Below are 11,229 nucleotides of genomic sequence, written 5' to 3'. Positions count from 1 at the left end.
TTATGATTTTTCATGCGTCACGTGCAACAAGTAATCAGTGTAGCTCGCGGCTCCCTCTGCTGGTGAAAATAACCATTACATGATTGCTCCGGTCTGGTACTCCAAGGCTAAATGTTGATCGGTTTTTCAGTGTATTTGCTGGTTGTTTTAGACACGCTGTAAAACGGGGAAATTTCCGGGAACAGAAGACCAAAAGACGGGACTGTCCCCGGAAAACGGGGACGTATCGTCACCAGTTGTGACTGGGGTAACGTTAGCGCTATGTTAGTTAATGCAATATGCTATTGTTTAGGCTGAAATTCTTGACGTTACAGTTACGTTTTGCAGGTCCATACTGCAAAACAAAACAAAAATAAACTTACCATTTTAAAATCTCTGAACAATTGCTTGTTCCTCAAAATAGGCATCTTCATTCTTTTACAGGCTCAAACATATAAGGTCTGTTTACTAATGTGAGCTACTGTCAGTGTCATGAGCCGCGCTGTGAAACAACCAATCAGAGCAGAGCTCAATATTATTATTCATGACGATTCCAAATAAGGTAATAACAGGCAATTTAATTCTAGGGCAAAATTCTAAGGTTGTAAATGGACATGTAAACCCGTTTCTGGATCATTTTTGTACTTAATAAAGTCACACCTTCTATCTAGTTATTAGAGAACAATTTAACATTGTATCAATGCATTCTTTTGCACCATTAAGATATGTATTACATGCATTGTGTTTTACAGGGTTTTCCCCGAGCAAAATGATTAAAGCGTCTTTTTGACATTTAACTACTGCCACAAAGCATTTTAATTGGTCTAATGTCAACATCAACGATTTCCCAATAGCTAACTAGTGTTAACAATAGTTTTAGTTGACTAAACATACATTTCAACAGTATAAAAATCTTAAACCAGTGAATCATTTATTACAACAATGTAGGTTTTCTTGGTCGTTGTATTTAAAGCATTGCACCTTAAAAAAGCTAAAACTTGCATTGCAAATGATATGCAGACAGCACATTGAGTGCATAAGTTTGCATAAAAAGAGCAAACTGTTCCAACACTTCATTTGAGCTCCTCTCAACTGTAGTTATATGGTGTTGAGTTTTTCCACACTCGATTAAGAAACTAAAAAAATACAAAGATGCAAATGTTTGTTCATGCTCAGGAGGAAATCCAGAATAATGTTAATTATTTTGTCTTAGTACTCTAATAATGCATAATCCATTTTACAGACCAGGATAGACCTGCATAAATAATGTACTTGTTCATCTTAGGGCAACATCTTAGCGCTTTATGGGGCGGTTTACCAGACAGGGCTTAAGTTAAGCCCAAGACTAAATTGCTTGTTTGAGAAACAGCTTGCACTTAATATATCTTAACATATATCAGAGCCATTGTTTTGTCTTAAGAGTCACACAAGTAATGCATTTGTAAGGTATGTTTCTAAAAAAATCAACAACTAACATGTCAACATAACTATGTCCATGTTTAATCTAATCCCTGCCTGGCATAAACTGCCCCATATCTGATTTCTTGTCCACATTACCACTCAAAAACAAAACAAAACAAAACCACACATGAGCAAATCATAATCTAAATTCTTTTAATATCATATTCAGATCATGTTTAAGAAACAAGTATTACATTTTATCCAAAACCAGTAAACACACAAATGCCTGGTTTCACAGATAAGGCTCAAGCTTTGTCCCAGACTAAATTTTTTTTCCTGAAAATAATATGTCAGTGTCATTGTTTTGTCTCAAGTTTCACACCAGTAAGGCATTTTTAAGTGACTTAAATATCCATAATTTAACTAAGGCATAGTCCTGGCTTAAGCTAAGCATTGTCTGTGAAACCGGGCCAACGTGTTTTATTATTCCAAAAGGAAGGTGAAACATGAGCCTCGTATAAGAGGCAGAATGCACATCTCACCATGTGCTAACACATCTCCAACCCAATATGATCAAGACCTTCTGCAGACCTTGTGTATTAAGTCACTGAAATAAACTCGCCCTTAATATTTTTGATTGTCATTTTAATTCTTGTAAACGTGGCTTAAGATTAATTTTTTAATGCACAAAAAAATCTGCAATTTTGGGTAGCAATGGGTCAGGTCTGATTGAGCTGTAACCTTCAAGTATCATACATTCATGATAACCTGCATCATAATTTTAACATCTGCTAGAAAAACATGTAAACATGCTGGTGATTCAGGTAGTGAGGATCATTTAAACACATAAGTGCTGTTGGTCAGCTTCATTAAAACAGCAAACAATAAGTAAACTGGTATTTTTGGAGACAAAACAAAAGCTAGCGGACAAGAGAAAAACCGAAGGGCTAAACAGAATATGTCATTATTTATTAGTGTAAGAAACATCTCTGGATGAGATTTAGCACTGTGCTGCCAGACCTCCTGGACGCAGGTGTGGAGAAAAGAGAAAATATACTGGAGTGGAGCTTGAGGAGAGAGAGCGAGAGCAGCCAATCATACTGCAGTGTCCTGTCCAATACCAGGACGTGGCCGAACTCCTGCTGTTTGAATGACATCTGTATATAAGAATAACGGAAAGAAATGTTAAGATGTCACAACAATAAACTATTTAAATTACCCATATTCTCATAAGCAAAAGATGACTGAATTATGGATAGGTTGCAGAGGATGTTCCTGCAAGAGAAGCATTTTTTCAGCTTAATATCAGATAGATACACAGCTGTACTTACAGTCCCAGCTGCAACACTTCATTCATCTGCAGCAGACATCCCTTTAACTGGATCCTTCACACGCATCTGTGGGCCATTCGAATGAAACACAATTATTTTTTTGACAATAATAATATTATTTTAATAATAGAAATATGAAGACAAATTTGTAATATTATTTAGTATTTTTTTAGTGTAAGGCTATTAATATAATTAATAATAATAATAATAATAATATTGGATACATACAAAGAAATCAGAACATTTAAGTATACAAGTTGAGTCATAATAAATAAAGTGAAATGACACAGGAAATAAGTATTGAACACATAAAGAGAACAAAGTGCAAAATGGCATAGAAAGCCAGATCATCACATGAAATCTGTCGGTAATGAGAGAGTAACCCTTCCCTCTATCAGTATTAATTGATATCAGCTGCTTTTGTCCTAATTGATGGCCTATAAAGGCTTCTCATTACCCAGGAGGCACAAAGGAAAGACTTCATGATGGTTAAAAGCAAAGAGCTCTCACAAGATCTTCGTAATCTTATAATTGAAAAGCATTTTGATGGAAATGGTTATAGGCGCATTTCCAGAATGCAGAATGTTCCTGTGAACGCTGTCGGGGCCATTATCCGGAAATGGAAAGAGCATCACTTCACCATAAACTGGTCACGATCAGGTGTACCATGTAAGATCCCTGTCAGAGGAGTCCAAAGAATAATTAGGAGAGTTCTACAAGAGCCAAGAACCACTCGGGCAGAACATCAGGAAGACCTTGCATCAGCAGGTACTGTTGTTTCAAAGAAAACTATAAGCAATGCACTGAACTGCCATGGCATCCATGCACGCTTACCACGCAAGACTCCATTGCTGAACAAAGCATGTTGAGGCTCGGTTAAATTTTGCGAAAAGCATTTGGAGAAGCCTGTGGATTATTGGGAGACTATAGTATGGTCAGATGAAAGCAAAATTGAACTTTTTGGTAGTCATTCTACACCATGTTTGGAGAGGAAATGGCACTGCCCACTACCCCCAAGAACACCATACCAACAGTTAAGTTTGGGGGTAGAAGCATCATGTTTTGGGGCTGCAAGGGGTACAGGCAGACTTTATATTATTGAAGGCAGGATGAATGGAGAAATGTACCGGGACATTCTGGACATTCTGCTGCCATCTACCAGAAAGCTGAAAAATGAAAAGAGGGTGGACAAACACAAGGCCAAGGGAACAATGAAGTGGTTTCAAAGAAATAAAATCAAGTTGCTTGAATGGCCCAGTCAATCACCTGACCTAAATCTCATAAAAAAATCTATGGAGAGAACTGAAGATCAAAGTTCATAAAAGAGGCCCAAGGAACCTTCAAGATTTAAAGAATAGGCCAGAATCACTCCTGAGCAATGTAGACGACTGGTCTCTCCATACAAGAGGCGTCTAGAAGCTGTAATCACCAACAAAGGCTTTTCTGCACAGTATTAAATAAAGTGTGTTCAATACTTATTACCTGAGTCATTTCACTTTATTTACTATGACCCAACTTGTATACCTAAAAATTCTGATTCCTTTGTATTTGGCTTAAAGGCTAGAAATTTAGTGTCAATAGCCAACTTAGAAATCCCCTTACTGAAAAAAATGCTGATGTGTCAAATACTTATTTTCCCCGCTGTATGAAATCAAATGTTTGTATACATTTTGTAAATATGCAAACGATTTATACATGTGCTTGTGTTTTATGAACGAGACCAATGGTATGGACTTCAATTGTCTGTGCATACTGTAAATATCTGAGGTAAACCCTCTGATGACACATCCTGTAATTTTACAGAAAAATATCTGAAGCACTTACATCATCGAGTGCCCTCTGTGTCTCCTCCTCCATGCGACGAATGTCATCCATCGTCAGGTTGATCCACCTGTCTAACCAGCAGAAGAGCTGTCTGTGGAAGTTGGTGAACAGACGCTTCTCTTGCTGTACAAAAAAACAAACACACGTCATGACTCATGAGTCAAATGAACATTTTTATCTACATTACATGTAGTGACTGTACAAAGCCACACCCTTCTAATACATAAAGAAACACAACCTGTCGATACTAAACTGATACTAAAGGTGTAATGGCGTTTATACCTTCTGAATAAACCCCTCTACTTTGTTCTGCAAGCCAAACCATTTAAATTTGACAGTGACTAGTTTATAAGCACACATATGAGGGCAGTCGGTCTTCTGAGGAAGTTCTTTCTGCAACACACAAGAACAAAATTTTAACTCGTTTAACACTCAAACTTTAGTAGATATTACAAAAATATAACTTTAAATTTAGTTGTGACACACCTTCCAGTCAGGTCCTAATGGCCCTCTTCCAGTCTTCTCTGATTTATATATGGCTGGATCCTCTTCTGGTTTGTAGTCCTGTTGGGGAGTTCACAAGATGTTAGGTGTGTTTTCAAATTTGATTGAATCAAATCTGATTCCTTAACATCTCGTGACGATGCATCTGAAGCAAAAACTAAATCGTTCTTACTTTGGTTTCCACCTGAGATCTGTCGGCTATGTCAATGCGAACTACCTCAACCTTCTTCCACTGTTCTGGGTCAAGTTTATGAACCTTTAAGAAAACGAATCAGAAAGGTTAGATTGTGGTTTGTTTAGCATTTTTTCAGGTTAACGTCAGTCTAAACTTAAAATCGATTTCGATCGGCACAGTGTTATGTGGCAAATCGAATCTAATTTAAAGACATGATTGGGGTTAATCTGCGCTCTAACTTTGTTATTTCAGCTGGCTACTCACATTGTCCTGTTCTCCGAGGTCAGGCTTGTGCCACGTCTCAATCATGATTAGAAAATTGTCCTTCATGTACTCGTTCTATAAGCAGGACAGAGAAACACTTAATTTTTCATTCATCTTTCAACGCAAATGAGTAATATTTGTTTAATCTTGCCTAATGGCAGCCCTTTAATCCAAGGTAATGAAACACAGGTGACTCACCGTGAGGACTGGAATGATGATGAGATGCATGGAAAAAAGAAGAAAAAAAAAGAGTTTTGAATTTCTGAAATTTGTGTGTAAATATATTAATATCAACAGTTAATGTGCAAAAGCTGCTAAACACCACCTCAGTTCTTAAAATTAGATAATGACTGTAATCGAATGCTCTAGTACTACACGTTCATCAAATACGTACATTATATTGTCCCGCACTCTGAATATACAGAAATACATTTTTTTAGGCACAATCCATTAACTCATTCCCCACGAGTCTTTATAAAAAAAGTTGCCAGCCAGCATGTGATTTTCACAAAATGCCTTCCAGGAAAATTTTCTTTTATAAATATATAAACATACAAATATATCAAATGAAAGAACAGACCCTCTGCTTTCAAACAAACAAAACGGGAATTTTTTTTTATCCTATCTTCATAGTTCTCTTTTGATAACTTCTTAAATATGGGTAGGTTTCTTCAAAAATACCAAATTTTGAACAAAAAGTTGAAATAATTACATTTTTGTAAAGGAATTTTCTTAGAGATCAGATTCAGAACGATTCAGAACAAAACAAGCACGGAGTTTAAAATTACTTAAATTTGTTTTTGCTTCAGTTTTAATAAATTTAGTCGAGTGGATAATAGCGGAATTACAGATTTTCGTAAAAACTCATCAGGAAAGCTTCATTGGCAGCGAAATGTTTTCTCGTAAAGGGATACTCCATCGTTTTGTCACATTAAACTATGTTATTACCCCAACTAAGAAGAGTTGATACATACCTCTATCATCTTAGTGTCTGCACTTCATCGCTGTGGCGCGCGCGGCGACACTTTGATAGCACTTACCTTAGCCCAGTTCATTCAATGGTACCAAACAGAGATGAAGTTAGAAATGACCAAACACATCAACGTTTTCCCTATTTAATACGAGTAGTTATACGACCAAGTATGGTGGCACAAAATAAAAGGTGGCGCTTTTCTAAGCGGGTTAAAAAGGGTGACTATAATGTAGGGCAGACTTTTGGGAGTACTTCGACGGTTAAGGTAATAACATAGTTTAATATGACAAAACGATGGAGTATCCCTTTAATTGATGAGATAACGCGTCAATGGCTGGGAAAGAGTTAAGGGTTTTGTATCTAAGCTCTTTATGTTTATAAAACGCCTAGTTCCAGTCCTTGATTCTGATTGGTCATTAGGTATGACTCTACTTCGTGCCTAACAATGAACTTCAGCTGTGACTTATTCATGATACAGCACAACCTCTGGTACCTTATTGCTTGCATTAATTATCTGACATACATTAAACGTTCATTACAATGTATTTAGCCTCTCAGTTTGATTTAGGTTAACAGGATGACGCTGGGCAGTACCTGTGCGACAGTAGGGATATGCATTCCAGGCCTCCTCGTGAATTTTGAGTGCAGATGCTGGAGCCAGCAACCGTACAAAGGACGGCACTTTACTGCATGAGATGAAGACAGTGAGAATATCATCAGCACAGAAACAAACTAGATCATGACCAATTTTTGATCATCAAAATGGTATTGGAATGGTATCATATAAAAATATCATGGCACGTGGTTATATCATATCAAACCTCTGCAGATGATAGATCTTGTGCGTGTATTGTCCTTTCTCTCCATCCTTCTCGTATGGCTCGTTTTTCAAGACCTCCACGCCTTCTCCGCCTCCTGTTTCATTCTTACTGGCCTCTGCCACAGAGTACAGCTGGCCCACCTGGTACTGCAGTTGAAAGATACAGTCATGTGCAAATTTGCAAACCTTCAAGTTCAACTTAATAATTTTTAAATAAAAGTGTCAAACAAAAATGAATTGACAGTGTATATAGTCTCTCATTGGCGTGCTATCTGAGAAAGCCGGTGGATTAAAGCATGACACAGATAAACATATAGGCTAGCGTGCCATAAACAAACCGCCATGATTACAGAGAAAGTGCTGTATGCATCTCAATCCCTATAACCGTCAAGAAATAGAAACTGGGCTTGTGTCTAATGTTTCCAGCAGATACATTTTCTCTAACTCTAAGTTTACCGTGACTTGGCAGATCTCGAGAAGACTTAAATAAGACACCCTGAGAAAAATATCCAGTCACTGAACGGCTGACTAAGAGCCTGTTGCCTGGCGAGAGAAAAACATATCTACAAAATGTGCATGCCAAAAGTAAAAAAAAGCGTTTTGGCAAAATTTTAAATATAACTTGTCAGTCAAGTACAAAGGAGTATTTGCATGACTAGAAAATATAACATGAAGGGAACTCATGTACTTCTGTAGCTCAATTGGTGAGGAAATTGCAGCTAAATGTTATGGGTTCGAATCCCAGCGTACATAGTAATTTGTCATGAAGGTGCTTTGAATAAATGTGTCTTATGTACTTCAAAAGGATTATGATATACATTTCACTTTTCCCTGAAGTAGGTTGTTACCACCTCTGTTCATTAAAACTTGCATGAGTTGCAGACAGAATAAGGTCAGAGCTCCACAAAGCCCCCGCCCTGCGGCCGCACCAACAGGTTACAAAACCCACTTCCACAATTTAACATCCTCTGTGTGGTTCCTGATTGAACTGGTTGGGTAGATCGATTCACCATATTTCTTGCGTGTACTAATTTATTGTAGTCTTTAGTGTAGGTGAACAGAATGGAATGCAACTGCACATGCTAAACCTGTGTACAACTGTTTAGACAAACCCAATTCAATGCATTTCTGTTTTGAACATCACCAATGCAGTATGATGGGGGCAGGCACTTGCCTGCAAAATCAAATACTACAGCAGGAACGGCCAGAGACGACAAACCTAAATTAATTCAACCGTTTCTTGCTAAACTGGAGCAGTAAGGGTACACTTGATAATGTTGGAAATGCACACACTCTCATGTTGCAATTACCTGTTATGTCCTTGACTGCTATTATACAGGATGAGTATCTAGATCTATACGATCTAAGCATCTCTCTCTCAAACATCAGGTCTTTTGAATCAATTCAATGTAAAGAAAAAGCCTGTTTGAATGTATCTGCTATAAACTTTCCTGCCAAGGGAAAGAAAGGGTGGAGCATGAGAAACTGGAAAAACAGAAGTATTCTGTAATTGGGCCAAAAATACACCCTTGAGCCTCAAAATAGACTTTTAAAAGTATTACTGGTGAGCACAGCAAATGTAGACTGAGATGCCAGCTTACAAATAAATAAAAACATAAAAATAATTGCCTGTGGGATTTCAGAAAATGTAAAATAAAGGCAGTGCATACCTCTTCAACAGAAATGGGCAGGACGATTCGGCTGAAACAAAAATATTTAACCGTTAATTACAATGAATGAGTCAACAAAATTCAGATCATCTAGCATCTAGATCAGTAAGTTCTACTGTCATGTTTCTCTTAAAACTCATTAAAATTAATGAATGCAAATTTGTGACAATGTTATCTACAGCAACATATTTGGATTCAAGGTAAATTTTGGCTTTGGGTTTTCATGATAATCAAACCCATGCGTCAAGGGAAACTAACATTTTATTATTATTATTATTATTATTATTATTATTATTAATTATATTAATAAACATGTGAAGTCAGCATCATTTTTAAACAGGATGCAAGATTTTTTTCTACAAAGTATTAAATAAATTGTGTTCAATACTTATTCCCACCCTGTGTAATTTTACTTTATTTATTATGACTCAACTTGTATACTTAAATGTTCTGATTTCTTTGTATGAATTCAATATTTGGCTTGATGGCTACATCTAGTGGAAATTGTGTGTCAATAGCCCACTTAGAAATCCCCTTACTGTTAAAAATGCTGATGTGTCAAATACAAAAAAAAAAAGTATGTGTCAAATAAGATAAGTAGTCAATATGCAGTCACTCTTTGTCACTATGCAAGCTAATAATTTAACATTTAAATAAAATGAAAAATATTAAAAAGGTTTTTTTAAGAATATTCAGCAGCATACAGTTCGTATAACAGCGTCATGACGTCACCGCAATTATGTAATCCTGACAGTGATGACATTACCTGAGGGATTTCTACACTCTTGTAAATGAGCTCAGAAAAGAATAAAACATGCTTTTTGTTTTATAGTTAGTAAATATAGTCAGTGAAATGTCTAATTACCTAAAAAAGCCGTACGATTATTTATATAAGAGTTTATATTCGTCTTTATTTGACTTTTCATCTAAAAGTGCAGTGACGTGTACACCGGTGCGTTATGACACGTGACCGGTCAAACGATCGCACGTGACAATCACATTCATATTACCTATCATGTTTAAACAGTTCTTACAAGAGCTAAAAGTTTTATTTTTTTGCATAGCTGCTGTAACCTATCAATGAATATAAGCTTACAGGAACCTACATTACACTAAAAGAACTATTAGGTACAATTTTGAAGCGTAAAAGTTAACATATTCACATCTGACAAAAAAAATGATTAAAACATTTCATAATTCTTTCATGAAAATGAGCAAAAGTCTACTTCATTAAACAGCACCCGGCGAAAGTGATCAAACACGCCCTCCAAATGCAAGTTTAATAATTTTCATTCATTTGAGAAAGTTTATACTATATATATATATTTCATTACTTACAATTCTTTTATTAACATGTTATCTCCAGCGTCTCCGCGTGTACACCATTCACACCAGTTAAAGAGACTTTATACTTTGTTGCTCCCCGCCGCGACTAGTTTCAGGTCAGGTTCCTGGATTTCTCATTTCTTTAAATTCATTTCCTGAAAAATGTCGACGGGAGCGCCGCGTCGTCACGGCAACCACACCCACTGGCATGGAAATCGCGTCCTGGAGCGAATCCCATTGGTCAAGAAGTACACATAGCGCTCTTGTTTTTTTGGCGCCACGCCCTGCCCTGATATTTAGCTTGCACAAACAATTTATAGGTCTATAGAAACGAACGACGGCGGGTGAAAGAACTCGGTTAGCCTGATATGTGTGACATAGGTGTGTTTGACTTCATGCGGCGCATCGGCGTATGGCCTTAAATACCGCGAGAGCGATATGAATGCCCAGCTTATGAATCGCTCTCGCGGTACTTGATGTCATCGAACGGTCAGCGCAGCATGAAGTTGAACACACCTGATAAGGCTTATCTTGTTCCGCTGGTTTTTAATACACCATAAACCTCAACATTTGGGTGTAGAGGGTGTGGGGTGTTTTTCAGTTTGAATCTAAACCTGCCACGACCTAAACCTGACTTTCCAGTCAGTCTATCAGGACAAATATAATATAACCTGTATTTCTCCATTCTGCTTAAATTATTTTCAATAGGCCTACTTGTGCTATAGACTTGCTATGTATCACTATGTTGGGATTCTGTGCTTTTAATTGTATTATTACTAGTTTTCTTTTCCGTTTTTATACCTTAATTTGAAGATGAGGTCACACTGCCATCTGCTGTACAGCATGCCCGTTTACCTGATTAGGGCATACACCCTAAAAATCTCAGTTTCAAGCATGCAGTTTTGCCTTAAAATGGGACATTTCACAAGACTTTTTAAAGATGTCAAATAAATCTTTGGTGT

General features: G+C 36.9%; 1 protein-coding gene across 1 annotated transcript; it reads right to left on the bottom strand.

Moving 5' to 3' along the window:
- Positions 1-1,576: 1,576 nt before the first annotated feature.
- Positions 1,577-10,635, bottom strand: pitpnaa (phosphatidylinositol transfer protein, alpha a). Its single transcript, XM_055196698.2, has 12 exons — positions 10,280-10,635; positions 8,942-8,972; positions 7,273-7,418; positions 7,046-7,137; positions 5,677-5,684; positions 5,479-5,553; positions 5,212-5,295; positions 5,022-5,099; positions 4,818-4,928; positions 4,536-4,658; positions 2,712-2,777; positions 1,577-2,537 (listed from the first exon to the last, which is right to left on the bottom strand). Exons 1-11 carry the CDS (start codon positions 10,294-10,296, stop codon positions 2,730-2,732), a joined length of 813 nt encoding a protein of 270 aa, XP_055052673.1. The 5' UTR covers positions 10,297-10,635; the 3' UTR covers positions 1,577-2,537; positions 2,712-2,729.
- Positions 10,636-11,229: the final 594 nt, after the last annotated feature.

The sequence above is a fragment of the Misgurnus anguillicaudatus genome, chromosome 24 (assembly GCF_027580225.2).
Source record: "Misgurnus anguillicaudatus chromosome 24, ASM2758022v2, whole genome shotgun sequence".
Taxonomy (NCBI): domain Eukaryota; kingdom Metazoa; phylum Chordata; class Actinopteri; order Cypriniformes; family Cobitidae; genus Misgurnus; species Misgurnus anguillicaudatus.
This window is presented reverse-complemented; position numbering and strand designations above follow the sequence as displayed.